This window comes from Aplidium turbinatum, chromosome 8 (genome assembly GCF_918807975.1).
Source record: "Aplidium turbinatum chromosome 8, kaAplTurb1.1, whole genome shotgun sequence".
In the NCBI taxonomy this organism is placed as follows: domain Eukaryota; kingdom Metazoa; phylum Chordata; class Ascidiacea; order Aplousobranchia; family Polyclinidae; genus Aplidium; species Aplidium turbinatum.
This window is the reverse complement of record NC_137479.1, coordinates 26,786,394-26,803,774: the sequence shown is the minus strand read 5'-3', so window position 1 is coordinate 26,803,774 and position 17,381 is coordinate 26,786,394. Positions and strand designations below refer to the sequence as shown.

Below are 17,381 nucleotides of genomic sequence, written 5' to 3'. Positions count from 1 at the left end.
AGATACAACGTACAACGTCACAACAAATAACTTCTTTACTAGGGTAAATCTTGCTGGTTTGCTACAGAAAAGAAATATAATCATTGTTGGAACTGTTCGGGCTGACAGCAAAGGACTGACAAAGGAGATGACCAAGAGTGGAGGAGAAAGATTTTCCAGTAAATTCCTCTATAATTCAACGAACAGCTGCATGCTTGTAAACTATAAGTAGAAACAAAAGAAAAATATAAATCTCCTTTCCACTATGCATGACGGCCCCAGTACCGATACAACAGAGAAAAGAAACCCTGTGTGATTTTTATAACGAGACCAAAGTAGCAGTTGATGTGTTTGACCAAATGGCAAGAAAATACAACACACTGCAGCAAGCAGAAGATGGCCTCTTGCAGTTTGGGCAAATATGCTAGATATTGCAGCTTTGGACTTTTGGATCATTTTTAGAAAAATTTCCTGTAGCAACATCAGCCAACGTGATTTTATCCTCCAGCTCATTGAGAGCCTGAGAACTGCTCATGTACTGAAACTAAACCCGACAGTGCAGAGAGAAGAAGAGCAATTAAGGACGACCATCTAGAAAGCGCAGAAAATGTGCTGGACATTATTGCAAACACAACACAGTTACCAATTGCCGCCACTGTCGAAAACCAACTTGTGGAAAGTATGGTAATGGTGACTGGAAAGTTACAGAGTGCCCAGGCTGCACTGCGTAAAGTGTTTGTTGGTTTGTTTGACTTTTCTCCTAAATAAGAAAACTTTGTGCTATTTTTATGATAATTATGTAGTCGCTCTGTTGTATATTTAGGTCATCGTACAAAGTCAAGATACAGATACAGTCAAGATTCGAACTGATCAAAACCTGGTAGCCAACGTCATAACTTTGGTCTGAAACCAAAAAATGAAGAGCGCAAATAGGTGACAAAAGTAATAAGTGCTTTAGATAATTTTATCAGTGTAAAATAAAACGAACCCTTACTGTTAATTTTGCGGAAAAATAAACTCTTTTGAAAAGTGTCGATTTCGACACCAGCAGCCGTTGGAGGTAGGTTATACTTTTTTCGGCCGTTCTAGTGGTAAGCTAAATGTATGGGTATAATTTTGAACATACGGTTAAAATTCTTTTCTTTATTTGTTTGTAACCCTTCAAGTGATTTAAACCTATCGTAGAAATAGTTTCTTTGGGGTCAGAAGTTTACGACTACCCTTTCAAAAATTTATCGAATTTAACTCAACCTTAATGAGCAAAATATTTCAACGGTTTGCCGATAACAAAATGCTACTTGAGGGGTAGGATTATAGCATTTGACCTGTGCATTTGCTGGTTGGCAAACAGAAATTTGCAAAAATATATATCTTTTTAAAACTAAAGTACTTTGCAATGCTTATTTATACTTTTCTTGGTATTTCACTCGTTGTTTCATGATACTGCAACCCTGTTTAGTTCACTGCAAAACCAATTGCTTTGCTTGTTGGTTACCATTAAACTTAAAAATCCACAAAGCAAACCGGGCATGAAGGGGTAGAAGAACAATAATTTTTGTGGTTATTCTCTGTTGTTCATTTTGAATGAATCATCTATTGAAAAGAGATAGAAAAGTACGTAAATAAGACCTAAAAGTTTTTAGTAAGTTTTGATCGAAGAATGTAAAGGCTTTCTTCTCTGATTCGGTTAGCCTTTTGGTTTGGTTTCAAGTCAGATCATAGCAAAGTCTTTTACACATTATAGCCCACCGATAGTGTTGTTAGCGGGTAAAAAAAAGAATAGGCTATGATAGGAAACTGATGATGAAAACTGATAGAAAACAGTTAGCAGTTCTAAAGTAAGTGATCACAACCACATTGTAGTATTGCTATAACATGTGTCTACAGATCAAACAACATCATTGCAGGAATCGCGTCTTTGCCTACTGTCTTGTTATGCTTTGTTTCAACTTGAGGTGTAGTATTCAAAGATGTAAAATCAGTGTTTATTGAGGGCTAGATAAAACAAAAGCCTTGCGTAGTCGCGGCATTGTGATGATGGTAATTTGGTGTTCACACATTATAAATATGAGATAAAATTAAAAGTCTTAGTGGTCAAAGAAAAGTAGTTATTGAGCAAAAGGAAATCAAACATGTATTTTTTTGGCTTCAAAACAATGGTAAAAATAAGAAAAATATAGTAAATTAAGTGAAACTTCAATGCCAATAATGTTAAATCAAAACCAGCTTGTTGACAACCTTTTGTTGTTTGCAGATTTTCAAAGTCTACAGACAATTTTGCTTAAAAATTTGAAAAATCAACCGTGTTTCATTCGAAAGAAAAACGTTTGTAGTTTTCTGCAAATTTTCCAAAATGGTTGCCCCTGACAGAACTTTCGTGGCTGGAGATTATGTTGTGTTTGCGCTGATGCTTTTTATTTCAACTGCAATTGGGTTCTTTTTCGCCTTCAAAGACAGAAGAAAGCAAAGCACTGACGAATACCTTCTTGCTGGAAGGTAAGCAGCCTATTAGCAGCCCGGTTGAACACAAAAATCCCATCATTGATAACCTGTACGCAAGAATAATCCGATATCCTTGCAAATCTTTGAGCGAAAAAAGACTACGTTTCCACTACTCTCGGTAACCTTTCCAGCACTATTGAGAGTTGAGTGATCGATGACATTTTTACGTTGGAAACAATATTATTCACTTTGGCATGGCACACTCTTGTGTGAAAGAGACGTCATATATTTTATTATGTAACTTTATTGTGCTTCGAAAGTCGAATTTCGTAACGAACTGCAGCGTTTGTGAGTGTAGTTGACGCAGTTTGATTATGCAACAAGTAGCCTAAGGAAATTGTTAACATATTACACAGGCCCTGTAGGAATGTCTGGAGGGTCGAGGGTTATTTTGGACTCGAGATAAATCTAGGTACCTTAATCTTTTCAAAGGGCCCACAAACTTCAAGAAATCACCGTTTATGTTTCAGACATAGCGCATCTAAGATGTGTCTTGATTTTGGGCGTGAGGATCTCGTTGGTACAGGGCCAGAATTACCCTTTTAACGGCCTTGCATAGGCCTAACTTGTCCAATCAATATTTCACTACTTTATTCATTATGGAAAGCCTTCCATGGCTTTGCAGAGCGCGTACACGTGTTCAGTTAGCTTTGAAATTACGACCATGCAAACATGATCTCTTGGGAAACCTTGAAATACATACTTGTATGACGTAAACTGCAGTTGATTTGTGCTAGCCTTTCATGTTTACAATACTGGGTATGCATTTAATACGCCTCAATAATATTTAATTACATAAAATCTAAACTGGCTAATCTAAAGTCATGCGCTACCATGGTATCATGCTAGGTGGCCAAGCAATCATCAGGCGCAACACTTATTCAAATGAAATTTGATTAATCTCTATAATTGTATTAGCTTTGCTTGCAGCATTGAGCACTTTATCAGCAATTGCTACAATTTATTCTTGAAATATCAATACTATCTACTGTACTGTATATTTTCGGCATTTTATTACAGTCAACCCACAGTACACAGTAGCCTATATCTTTATTTTACTAAATACTGTATGTAAAGCGCCTTTTTCTTTACTATATTGTTTTACACGAAATTCAAGCCATTGTATGTTGAAGTCAGAATATGTTTTATACATTCTCCCTTACGCAGTATATTCTGTAAGTTCATTGTTTTTTTTTTTGTTTTGTTTCTCATAAGAAATGTAATTTTCTTTACTTTGTTTAACTCGCAAACTGTGACATTTTTAGGTCAATGTCGCCTTATCCTGTGGCATTTTCCCTGAGCGTATCGTTTCTTTCGGCAGTAACTGTACTAGGAACTCCAGCAGAGACTTATGTGTACGGGACAATGTATATTTGGTGAGTGAATTGCAAATACTATATTTTTATTTCAGTTCATTTATCTCTAACCATCGAAACGACAAACAATCTGAACCATTGATAAAGTCACAAAATAATCTGAACTGAACAGTTACAGTAGTGCATTGTTTTTTGTATATATTGCTTCATATTGCATCAGTTTGTTATACCGGAAGCTATTGTTTAACCTTGTGTATTTGCTACTTCCCAAATCTAGAGATCAAGTTTAAATTTAACTACACATGGGACTGCAACACTGTAACTGTGAGTTGAAATAGACGCCAAAATCTGCATCAAGCCTGCATTGTATTTTTTGTCATTTACTCCTGCAGGCTTCACTCCTGTTTGACCTGCGGTATGATCTATACAGATATATGATGTAGACTTGATGATATGATCTACAGTTTGTCGTCCATGCCAATTTTTTGCAACGGAAGGGGAACATAGTTTGTCTCAGTTACATTCATTTAACTTTTCAATTATTACCAAATCATTAGCATATTTTTCTCATTCGTGCTTGATTTCTTTTTATGCTAGTTGAAACAAGCACATATTTTGATTAAATGTAAATCGTTTTGCCTTTACTACTTCTAACACTGGTAGTTTTATTTTAAAGAAACTGATGGAGAATTTTTTTTATGCAGCATCAATGTTTCTACAAAGCAAAAATTCAAAACGAAACGAATATTGCACGAAGTGAGGTCTTATCAAATTAAAGATTAGATTTCTGTTTAGGTTAAAGTTGCAAGGTTTAGTTTGAGATTGAAGTCAAGCCCCAAACCATTTTTTTTCATGATTGCACATACACATATTTTGTTCATGCTGTTAGACCAATTCTGGGAAAGTGCAGAATATAGCTCAAGTTTAAGTTCACAATATGATTGGTTAGCTTTGAATCTTTATCCTCGGACTGACAAACGTCGGTAAATTGTGGATCGGTGTTCCGGGAATCAATTTTAAAGTTTTTGCCGTTTCGAGTTGTTTACCATTTGGTTTTTGTGGACCACATTCAAAACGATTTTTTTTTTTGTAGTTGCCGAGTTTGTGAACTCCAATTCAAATAACGTTTTAAGAATTAGGGTTTGATTTATTTTAAAGTTGATAATTTAGCTTGAAGGTTTTGCTAAAGCATGACATTGTACTGTATGTGATCACTCAAGGACAACGTAAACTTTGCACAAGAACATTCTCTTTCGTAATGAAGCCTTTAACTCTTACCTTGAAGTATTCGGTTGTTTCTGGCTAACTTTCTGGTTTTGCCCATTAGACCAGAAAGTTATTTTATAAAACCAAACCCCTTTTCTGAGCCAGTTTGATATGTTGACTGCGTCATTGTTGGCAAAAAAGCACGCATAGTTGCAACCGATGCGCTGGTTGTTTTTTTTTTACTGGAAATGTGGTAACTGATTGATTGTGGAAATTTTTATCCTCGAACTGAAAAAGTCTCTTCAGAAACTTAATGTCGCCATTTTCGAAAAGGCTGCTTCAAGAGGCTTTAAGCCGTTGACGCAGGCCTGAAAACCGAGAGATAGTGAGGTTTCCCTTTGTTGAAGTGTTGTAATCTGTAGATTAATTTCATCCACTAAATCAGGGGTGTAAAACGTGCGGCTCGCGGGCCGCATGCGGCCCCTTTCCATTTTTTGTGCAGCCCTTCATCTTCTTCCAGCTATTTTTCCCCAAATAAGGCTATTTAAATTAAGGCTATTTTTGTTTTATTATTTTCATCTCGATTTACACAATTTCGAAACTTAAAAAGTGATATGACCGTCTTTTCACTCCCCTGTACCTGTGAAATAAATTTTGCGCCTGTAGAAATGAATTGAGCTTGAATTCAATTCACTGCAGGAGGATGACATTCTTGTACAAAATTCCAATTAGAAAAACTCCATCGCTGAAAATATGAATTAGTGTTTATTTGATGTGCGGCCCTCCTGTAAGCATTACATTTTCCTAACTGGCCCTACTGTTAAAAAGGTTGTCCACCCCTGCACTAAAGGAATACGAGCGTTCCTCAAAGAACACAGTTCAAGCGCTCACACCGCGAATAGAACAATTGTTTCTAGATTTGTCGTTGTTTCATTGTTCACAAAGTGTAGGCCTACCATATTTTCATCACCTAAAGAGAGGACACGTTTCGCCAGCGAGTAGAATTTTACGCTTGAAGAATCGTTTACATCATTTTAGAATTTAGATCATTATAGTACTATAGACCTACGCAGTAAAAGTTACCAAAAAAAACACAAAAAACAAGAAAACAGACTGACTGAACGTTTAACTTATTTTTTCTCATTTTTAGTGCTTCCTAGACAACAAAAGATTTCATACCAAGCTAAACCCTTTCGCTGCTATAGGTATGTCTAGTCCCTGTGCTAAGCCTTTTTTTAGGAAAAAATATGCATTTTCAAATGAATGTGCAAAAAGTGCTACAAGAGCTTTTTTGAAAATTTCTTTTGTGTATTAGATTTTGAAAAAGGTTGGACTAATAAAAACAGGCAAAATTTTAGACTTTTGCGCAGGTAGATTGTCACGTGACGTCATGGCAGCCATTTTGGATTTTTTAATTTTTGTGAAACTTGTGAAGAAAACGTTTTTTTTGTAATGAAATGTAGTTAGAAAGTCTTTTTGCTTACTAAATATGGATAAAGATACACAAAACAAACAAAATCAATTACTGAATAACATTTAAAAAATGAAACTGGTAAAAAAAAGTAATAAATTAAAAAAAAAAAAAATTTGAAAAAAATATGCATTTTGTAATAAATGTGAAAAAAATAAGCTCCTATAAGAGCTTTTTGAAAATTTCTTTTGTATTTTAGATTTAAAAAAAGGTTGGACTAATAAAAAAGGAAAATTTAAAAATTTTGCACAGATAGATTGTCACGTGACTTCGTGGCAGCCATTTTAGATGCTTCAATTTTTCGAAAATATGTAAACAAAGTTTTTTTCTGGTAAAATGTTGTTGGAATGTCTTGTTGTTCACTGAAAATGGATAAAAATACACAAAACGGACAAAAAGAACCATGTAATACCATGTAAAAAATGAAAGATACATTGAAAAATAGTTATAGTTTGTACATAGTGATTGTAGTCTTCTATCACATAATGCTTTTCAATAAATGTTTTTGCTTTCTTTCACAGTACAAACTTGAGGCTGTTGAGTTTGGTGAGAACATAATTTGGACATTTACTCGTAAGCTATACGTCTAATGAATCTCTGTTTTCTTCATCAGGTGCAGCCAGGCCCGGATTTAGGGAAGGGGCAGGTGTCCCGGGCCCCCCTTTTGAAGGGCCCCCCGACGTAGAAAAAATGTGATTTTGTGTTTTTGAAATTTCTGCAAAATGCTGTGCAGTTCTGGATTACTGCTACTGTACACGTAGAGGTGGTTTTTCGCGCCGACGGAGCTAAAAACAAATTTTGTCCGGGGGCCCTCCGATCTAAAAGTGCCCCCGACCCCCCATCAGCTAAATCCGGCCCTGGGTGCAGCTACAGAATAATCCAATTTTTGTGGAAAACCCTAAAGAAATCTTTATCTGCATGCAGGCCTGGCTAGCTTGGACAGTCAGGGCAAACTTGGGCGGACCATAAATGCGGCTACTTGGGCGGACCATAAATGGAAGTCAAGCGCCACGAATGGAAAGGAAGTCAAAAAGCGCCTAAATGGAAGTCAAGCGCCACCAGACTCTATTCGTTCAGCCCCGACGCCGACACACGCCCCATCGGCCTAACGCTACCAAAACAGGCATGGGTGCGCCTCAATCGTCTTCGTACGAGCGTCGGGCTTTTCCGCTCAACCATGCACCAACGGGGAATGGCCTGTTCCTGTGACTGTGATGCCGAGGAACAGACTGCAGACCACATCATCAATGACTGTTCCATCTTCAAGCCATCTAATGGAGTGGAAGGTCTGCGTGTCATGGATGATGAAACCAAAGACTGGCTGCTCTCTAGTAACCTTCCAGTGTAGTCCGGAAACATCGTGAATCTAGGGTAGTAAAAGGATACACCCTCGGCCCCAGAGGCTCACACGACGACGACGACCACCCTCTTAATCGGGAGACACATCCATGGATCTATCGTCAAGATGTAAATCATCAAAATCATTCAAATCACATTCCCAATCACTCCCCGGCCTGTCATAGTCAACACGCGGAAACGAAACTTCTCTATCAGCAATATCAAAATTGTCCTCGCTGTCTGTGTCATCAAAAATTTGACCTACCGCTTCCTCCGCATTGAATCGACTACCTCGCTCATTGCTCCCCGACATTTTAAAGTTTGACGTTTTGAAACAGCTACAAATAACTTCTAGTGCATAAAAACAAGCCAAGCTGGCGCGTGCAAGTCAATAACTAGCTTTAACAAGGTTTTAACTGACTACCCGGTATTACCGGGTACACGCATTTCACCGACATGTTGCTATACCCGGTAACACCGGGTACACGCACTGAAAGGGTGAGTCAGCAAAAAGTGAAAAAAATACCTAATTTTTAGACAGTTTCAGTCAGACAGACATGAACGCAAAAATCTGCAAAGTGTGACAAATCAGGCACGATCTCCAGGTAGCCAAGCCTTAACTTTTTTCAACAAGGAATGGACAGCCTTAATGAAATTGTTAAATTAGCCTACTTGCAAGAAATATGATTAAAACAGTAGGCTGCAAATAATCGTTAAGATGCTAAAAACGGCGTGAACTAAAAATCTGTCCCTTTCCTTGCAAAGCTGTACCCTATCCATGCGACGATTTCTTTTGCTGTAGGTTAGGTGTTATAACTTACACATTGCACTTATAGACACTGTTTCGATTTGTTTCAAGTAACAAACGAACCAAACTGAGTTGGTAATCAACAATGTCTACAAGCGTTGTTATAATATAAAACGTATGTAGCCTAGGTAAAAGAAGAATTTGTTTGTGAAAGTGTGAGCATGGCCTTTAAATGTCGTTTAATATCTTACAGTGAACCAGGCAATGAACGTTTAATAACAGTTTCATAAAATACGCCAATTTTTATAGAATTTATAAATCGGCATGTTACATTAGTAGCCTATACAAAATGTTTAGAAAACAATATAGCCTCTAAGCCGTTGAAAATATAATCATGAAAACCCAAACTCTCAAAAAAGAGGAAATTTGAGCATTTTTTAGTATCCTCGGAGGACAGTTCATTTTTCTTAAAAAAAAAGGACAAATCCTCTTAAAAGAGGACGTATGGTAGCCCTAACAAAGTGGGGCACAACAGAACTACACTATCGTATAGAGTATAGACGATTGTTTGCAACGTGGAATTTTTGAAACAAATACTACTAGCCTTCTGTAGACCAAATGAAACTTTATTTTAACTGATAGCCTACGACTCGAAACCGAAGTAAAAAAAAATTGCTTCCATAAGAATCAAAGTTTTGTTTTTTGAACTATTTCTTGTTGAACAGTTTAAAGCACTAAAATTAGTCAATTTTTGAAGAACACACCCAAATTCAACAGGCTACGCATTTCAATTTCACAGTTCTTGTTGCATCATGAGCTCCCATACATTCTAATATGGCCGATTATCTTTTGTCAGTTTGCCGCTGATTAGCCTACTGCTGTAATTTTAAACATAACTTCCAGCAAATCTCAATTGCGGTTGAATGATGTTTATTATAATCCAGGAGCGTGGTGGGATACTTCGTGTCTGCGGTGATTACTACTGAAATTTTCATTCCTGTTTATTTCAACTCCGGGATAACAAGCGTATATCAGGTTTGTCAGCTTACTAAAGTTCTAAACCAATTTAGAATTATGAGGGGTGCGCCTAATTGCCTAAGCAGGCATAGGTTACGCCTGGATACAAAAATAAAATGAATATCTGTGGAGAAATGATGCAGACAATTTTGCACAAAAATTAAATGAGATATTTAAAATCCACACAGACTATTCAGTTGCTGTTACGTCAAATCATGTTTCCGTCCGAAAGATAAGTTTGCAAATCCCGTAGATCAGGTTTGCGTTTTCTGCTTTCAAATTTTTATGAATTTGAGTTTGGGTGCTATTTCAGCTGGTGGTCAGGAAAACATGAAGTGTCGATCTTGCATGATTGACATGTCAAAAGACCAAACAGCCAAGATAAAAAATAGTTTGTGCGTATTCATTAACCCATTGCAGTATGCGTAGCAAGTTACTACTGCAGGAATGTTACAGTATAAAGTATAACAAAAAATTATTGACATTTTTATTCGAGTGTGAGTTTATCGACTTTTAAGCTGCAGTGTATAAGCTACTATTTGTTATTGTTAGGCAAAAGCTACTAAAAAAAATATTATGTTTTGTCGTTACAGTATTTGGAGTTACGTTTTCACAGAGGAATTCGAATTGTGGCCACGTTCATTTATTTGGTTCAGACTGTTCTTTATGTTGGGATCGTTATTTTTGCTCCTGCTTTAGCTCTTCATGTAGTGACTGGATTCAACTTGTGGGGAGCTGCTGTGTCCACAGGAATAATTTGCATTATCTACAGCTCCCTTGTGCGTCTTTTTGATTGAAATAAATTTGAAATTCATTTTGAACAGAATTTTAGTATTGTGCCTTGACTGAAGTCGTTTTCAACAAAATCAATAAAATAGATATACAAATTCGTTTTTACTTTGTGTTTCCTGTCTTGGAAACGGGCGTTTTAATAACTATTTAAGTTACAATTTTATAACTTTATATTCTTAAGAACTGCTATAATTTAATAGTCACATAATTTTCTTTAGCAGAAACAGATCTCTCTTCAATGTAGGCCTATTGTTCTTATCACACTAACTTGTAGGCCTACAAGCTTACAATGTTGCTGTTTTGCGACAGTTTTGCAAAAAAATTGACCTTAGATTTCCAAAAACTTAAGTCTTTAGCTTACCGTAGTCGTACGCGTGGTTGCAATGGGAGGAATTTACCTCCGCTACATTGGTTAGATGGTGTGCTGTAAGGTTGTGTCTTGACAATGATATATGTTTATATGTTTAAAAATGGAAAAGGATGGGCTTACATTTCATTCAAGCCTTCCACTCTATCGCTAGGCATGGTCCTGTATAAAATAAAATTTTCATCAACTTATACTTTCTTGCAATACAGGGAGGTTTGAAGGCTGTCATCTGGACAGATGCATTGCAACTGCTTATTATGTTAATTGGTTTTATATCCGTCCTTATCCAAGCAAACCTGGCCAAGGGAGGAATCCAACGCTTATGGAGTTATGCTGAACAAGGAAGTCGAATAGAATTTTGGAAGTAAAAAAAAATCACATGTATAGACTATACATTCAACCGACTTAAACATTTTTAAAGCTGTTATGATAGCAATAACAAAACTGCACTTTATTCAACCAATTTGGCTCATAGAAGGAGGTCTATTGGAAATGTTGCGAAAAAAATTGCTTGTACTGTGATTTGAAACGTTTCTCAGTTCAAAGGCAGGCTATATGAAGTTTTATACAAGTTCTTTTTGTTTCAAAAACAAACTTACTTTGCAACAAAATTGGGCTTTGGCCAAGGTGCAAAAACTGCCTTTGATTTTGTTTTTAGATCAGCAGCCAATTTCATTTTTAAGATCTTGTCTCTTAGGATACTAAGGGATTTTATCGAATTATTTTGTCATGTAATTTCTGCTCATAAAAATAGTTTCCTAACATCATAATTATAGAAATAAAGGATATTTTTTTCTTTAGTTTCGACACCGATCCTCGGATTAGACACACTGTTTGGACGGTTGCGGTGGGTTCATCTTTTCTTACTCTAGCCTTGTACGCCGTAAATCAAGCTCAAGTGCAAAGATATCTTTCCTGTCGATCAGCAAAGGCTGCAAAAACTGCAGTTATGGTTAATTACGTTGGAATATTTGTTCTTAACGCTTTGGCAGTTCTTTGTGGCGTAGTGATGTACGGATATTACCACAGTTGTGATCCGCTAAGTGTGGAGTCCTCGGGATTATCTGGACCTGACCAATTAATGCCTTATATGGTGCTCGAATTATTCAGAGACTACCCAGGGATGCCAGGCGTTTTTATTGCTGCAGTGTATTCTGGCAGTTTGAGCACAGTATCTACAGCTATCACAGCCCTGGCAAGTGTTACGGTACAGGATTTTCTTAAACCATATTTTAACTGGACAGAGTCAAGATACACGTGGATATCAAGAGGTCAGTAGTATTTTTAATGTTTTCTTTTCACTTTGCTTTTATTACTAAAAAATCCGTTGTATAGACAAATACGTTTCACTAAAAAGTTACCTTTGTTGTATTGTAAAAATGCTCGATAGAGCATTCCATTTCATTGACGGGATCTCGAAAACAAATAATTGTAACCTACAGTATCAGCAAAATTAGCCTATCACGTATGGTTGTCCACAAAGCAACATTATGTCATTACGTATCATGAAGAACATAAATTTCAATGCTACATTATACAGAATTATTTGTTGAAGCAACGTAGCTTGTGCTGCTTGTCATCAGGTCCTAGTCAGAACATCAGTGTTTTTTTGCACTAGTTTAACATTTGTAAAAGTTATATCAACATTTTTAACAAACTAATGATTTGTTATTAGAGACGGACTAGACCAGGGGTGAGCAATGGGTGGCCAGCGAGCCACATGTCCCCATTTTCCATAGTTTACATGACCCTTTTATTCTTTCAGTAAACATTTTCAATGAGATTTTATGTATGCATGCAATTGTAGTGCATATATACATGCAATTAAATAGAAAATATGTTTTCTTCTACTAAAAGGCATTTGTTAAAAATATTTTCAAGTAATGGTGGTGATTAAGATAACTACATCAAAGTATATGCATATAGGTTTAGTTATTTTCTATGGTCTTCTGTGCATTTTGTTCGCTTGGCTCACATCGGAACTTGGAGGAATATTGGAAGCAGCCATAAGCGTTCTCAGTCTGGCTGGAGCTCCTCTTGTGGTTGTGTTCACTCTCGGAGTGTTGTTTCCTTTTGCTAACACATGGGTAAGTGGGCTATCCAATATCTTTTATAATCGCATCAATAGCCTTTGCGTGCCAATAGAAATAAACTGTCATAAACAGGTTAATATGCAACATGCATGTTGTAATTGTGAAATTTGTGTTTCTAAAATTGTTCATTAGCCTATAAATTGTTGTGTTCATCTAACAAACAATGTGTTTAAACCAAACCATTAGGGGAAGGTCTAGTTAGTTGAGCCAGAAATCGATGTTTCTGCAATAAAAATTTAACGACAAACTTTACCAAAAATCCGAATCCATCATGATAAATTTCAATCTTATGCCGTTCTTGTGAGCATGTTTGTGTTTGCGATTGACCCTTATTCATATCATTTATCGGCATTTTGAAATTGACATTCAGCCGGCTCAAATGATACCCTAAGTTTCACGGTTGAGCCACCCATTGTTCACGGTTGATCCACTATTATTTCACTTCCAAAAGATATCCCAAAAGAAAGCTCAATCTGCAGCAAACACAATAAACTCTTCTCTTGAACATCTTGCAAATAAACCAATAATATTAACCAGTGGCGTTGCTATCGAGAAAATTATAAAGGGGGAGTGCTAAAAAAATTACCCTCAAACTGGCGCATTACAGAAAGAATTACTTTTATGGAAGTTTAAGGGGGGGCAGTGGACCGCCCCCCGGCTACGCCACCAGTTCTACGCATCAATTACAGTACGGTACAACAAAATTAGGGCTGTACGTAAGGACTTTCGGCTCATAAACTAAAGTCCTTATGATAAACACATGGCTCAACCGTGAACATTGCAAGTGGCTCAACTGTTAACACCGCCGCCATTTGCAAAATTCATGAAAATTTTCCAAGAACCAACTGGCTAATCAAGCAACGAGAACTACTAAAACAAAGAGTAAGTTACCCTTACCTATCCCAGAACTTCGATTAAGACAACCATGAAACATCGTAGGAAAAAATAACACATTTCTTATTTCTCTCAAAACTACTTTTACTATACCATTTTACATTTAACTGCTTCACAATTTTTCTGCTTGTAGAAAATCCCTAAAACTACATGTGCTGATGGACTTTAAGTTTTTCCATATTTTTGTTATAAAACGGTTGACTAATCATGCACGCCGTTGCGATAAAACCGGATGGATCAACCGTTACCCGGCTCAACTAACCAAACCTTCCCCTAGCCTACTGCGGCTACTTGTTCCCTTTTGAAATTTATTGCTATTGCTTGTAAGAAATGTAAGTTTAATTGTTTTGTTTTTTTACAAGGGCGCACTTTCTGGGATGATATCAGCGGCTGCGGCAACTGTATGGATTTTCTGCGGAAAAATTCAATATCCGGTTCCAAATGAATTCAAAAAGGTGCTATCGCAATCAACAGAAGGCTGCGTAGATCCTAGTATCAACAATATAACAGGAAACACCACTTTTATCCCTCAAAGGTTTTTAACGACGATAACGCCATTGGAAAACATAACAACAATTTCGCAACTCCCAGTTGTCACAGAGCGCCCACCAATTGCTGATCTCTATGCCATGTCTTATATGTATCTCACTGCATTTGGATTTTGTATTGGTATGGTTGTTGGAATACTAGTAAGCTTGGCTACAGGTAGGTTACGAAAAGTACTTTTACTTTTGTAAGCCAGTAAATATTTGGTGTTGTAATGTTTTCAACAAAAATTTTATTTTTTAAAGATACTGTACAGTGTACAATAGACAATTTTTAACTGAATCCCATGCAAATCGTTCCTTCTACATGGTGTAAGCTACACACTTGGCGACAGCTGCTGCTGCAATTTGTTTGTATTTTTCCTTCCACGACTCTAAGATTTCAATCTGCTCTAAATAGCAGCAGCAAAGAGTCTTAGGCATAAATTATTAGTGATGTTATATACTGGAGATCCCAGCTTCACGAACAACACATGGAGTCAATTCGTGCTGCCCTTGGCTGCCGAGAAATATTTGTTGAACGGAAAAAATTGCTAGTGTGAATGCCACACACCGTTGTGTTTAGCAAAACTCAGTGCTCGCTGTTCTACTGTAGGCTATAGTGGATAGACTATAGGCTACTTAGCTTTGTGCTGACTCCTTTCTACATAGCCTAATAAAAATAGATTGTTTCTAGCACTAGTTGCAACGTTCATCTGATGAAATTGAAAGTAAATAAACAACAAACAGGATGGTTTATTACTTCACTGACGTTTCGCGCGCCATGGCAATGCGCATCGTCAGAGCGAATAACATACAAAATAAAATTTCACAAAGTTATATACTACTTAATCTTGAAGCTTTTTAGTTAACGAAGTCACGCCCTAACCAACTGAGCTATCGGGGAGGGGGGATGGGATAATAGCTCAATGTCGAGCTGCTTCGTTATTTTTAAAGTGAATTGAAAGACGTTGCAGACAAAATGTAGTAGAAAATGAACTAACTATGTAGGCCTATTGCTTGTCTGATCTATCTGATCAAACTTCGGACTACCCGTTTAAATTCTGCAAACTTACCATTTTAGGAAGCTTAAGAAGTGAGTTGGGCCAACATTTCCATAGCTATCACTTTCAACACAATAGTTTGCAGTAGGCCTACATTGCCGCCTCTTAAAAAGTTATAAAAACGTGAACTGCTCATTTAGATTCTTCTAAATATTTCTCTAATAAAACAATTCTCTATGTATATTACAGGAGGTCTTCGCACTCAAAAAGATGTCGATCCGAAACTAATTCATCCCTTTTTTAGCCATAGCATTTTTAAATGCCTTCCTGAAAAGTTCAAACGAGCTATGTGGTGTGGAGTTTTGCATGACGAAAAGAAAGAGACTACATCATATGGCAAATAGACCATTTGAAATATATGGGCTAGTTTACTTTACATGTCAAAGTAGCAAAGTTGTACCATTATCGGGTGATATCAAAGTAACGTAAAAAATGACAACATCATTTATTGTCTTGTCCAACCTTCTCATTGAATCGTGAGATTCTAGCAGTTAAGTGACATATAAATTTGGTTTATAAAGGCTCAAATCTGGCAATTTGAAGGTCATTTCCAATTCAGTAGGCCTATGATAGTTCTGAAATTGCGCCCACGTAGTGTTTTTGTCGCTACACAAGAGTAAAACTTCTGGGTTTTGGATGTAAAAAATGCAAAAATTAGATAGGGCCTATGTAATCACGACTTTGAAATCTTGTATTGTAGGTACGTAATCCAGAATGACTTTTTTACTAAACGTTGAACGCATAGGCCTAGTCCTGAGATGATGGCCAACCGAACGTCAAAGATTTAAATCTGCTGTTTGTGAACCAGGGAACGTGAATTTTGCAACAAGATCAAAGTATTGAGACGTATATCCAACATATCGATTGCGTAGCAATTTTCCAGCTTTGATATATATCAAACTTTCTTGTTAACTTCGTGTTTGGGCTGATCCCAGCCATCACACACTTTTTTTGAAATTATTAAAGGTGTGCTCTGGCTTGCGTTCTACTTTAGGTCTCAGTCTGCTTTGAAATCTTTCATGAGCTTTTCTTGTGATGCCATGCGTGAGGTAGCCTAAAGTCACCCAGATAGAAAACCTACCTTTTTGCACATTGATTCAATGTCTAATCAATGTCTACCAAAGTAACCAATGTGAAAATTGTGGATTTTACTAGCTGTACAAACGTCATTGAACGTCTGAAGACGTTAAATCAATGCAAAAAGCGGTTGACTTACTGTCCCAGACTGTATCGACAATACCAAAACTATTTCGCCAAAAAACTTTGGCAAAAGCGCATACAATAGGCTACAATACTAAAACTTAAGTGAATTATTTTTTGTTGTTGCAGATAATAAAAATACCAGCACTGTTTCTTCGGAAGTGTGAAGAGCTCGAACAGGAAAGCAAAGTCCCGAAAATCAATAGCTAACACCAACGCTTTCGTTGCAAAAAAATAACTCGACTAATATGTGTTGACCCATGGCTGACTATCCGTCGTTAGGCATGCCTTGTTATCCACATTTAGGCCTAAAGTTAATGTGAATCGGGTAATCGGCATAAGACTATTTGCTTACGCTGTAAGCGACGTTCTGCATTGCAATTTTTAGAACATCAGGCATGGCCGCCTCTAGCGGCCGCCTGCTATCTGTAGTAGGCCATGCATCAGGTTTTATTGTTCCCATTCCCACTACCGTGGCTATAAAAACATAGTTCTGTGCTATTTTGGAAGCAACCAAAAGTATGACGTCAGTGTTGTCGAACATAAACCAAGATGGTTTCAATAAGCTTTTACCAGGGGTTTTTACTAGTGCAAAGGTCGTGTCACGATTATGCTTCTACTGTAGCTAAATCATTGTCTCAATTTCAAGTCATTGCGGTGGTATCTGGAAAACTCTTATTTTTACTTGAACTCTACGTTATATTTAGTCTACGGGGCTTCATTTTAGACCCTTCACAACAGCATGTGATATTTCTGAAGTAATACTGTAAGTTAGTGTGGGTGTAGGCTACACTTGTACAGTGTACACTGCACAGCAATTCCAGAGAGTGTGTTTAACTGGGTGTTGCGATTTAGGCTGCACTGCGTGGT

The 17,381-nt window shown here is 37.0% G+C and overlaps 1 protein-coding gene across 1 annotated transcript; it reads left to right on the top strand.

Annotated features, from left to right (window-relative positions):
• The first annotated feature begins 2,332 nt into the window (after positions 1–2,332).
• Positions 2,333–17,381, top strand: LOC145776210 (sodium-coupled monocarboxylate transporter 1-like). Its single transcript, XM_082587612.1, has 10 exons — positions 2,333–2,475; positions 3,747–3,857; positions 9,505–9,595; positions 10,171–10,356; positions 10,946–11,100; positions 11,538–12,007; positions 12,663–12,823; positions 14,086–14,428; positions 15,501–15,647; positions 16,641–17,381. The coding sequence occupies exons 1-10, from the start codon at positions 2,333–2,335 to the stop codon at positions 16,676–16,678; spliced, it is 1,845 nt and encodes a 614-aa protein (XP_082443738.1). The 3' UTR covers positions 16,679–17,381.

What these genes read in the sequence shown, in the direction of transcription:
- LOC145776210 (XM_082587612.1), top strand. Translation starts at nt 2,333, where the DNA reads ATGGTTGCCCCTGACAGAACTTTCGTGGCTGGAGATTATGTTGTGTTT. An exon ending in GAATACCTTCTTGCTGGAAG is followed by an intron (nt 2,476 to 3,746) that starts GTAAGCAGCCTA and finishes TGACATTTTTAG; the next exon opens with GTCAATGTCGCCTTATCCTG. An exon ending in GCATTATCTACAGCTCCCTT is followed by an intron (nt 10,357 to 10,945) that starts GTGCGTCTTTTT and finishes CTTGCAATACAG; the next exon opens with GGAGGTTTGAAGGCTGTCAT.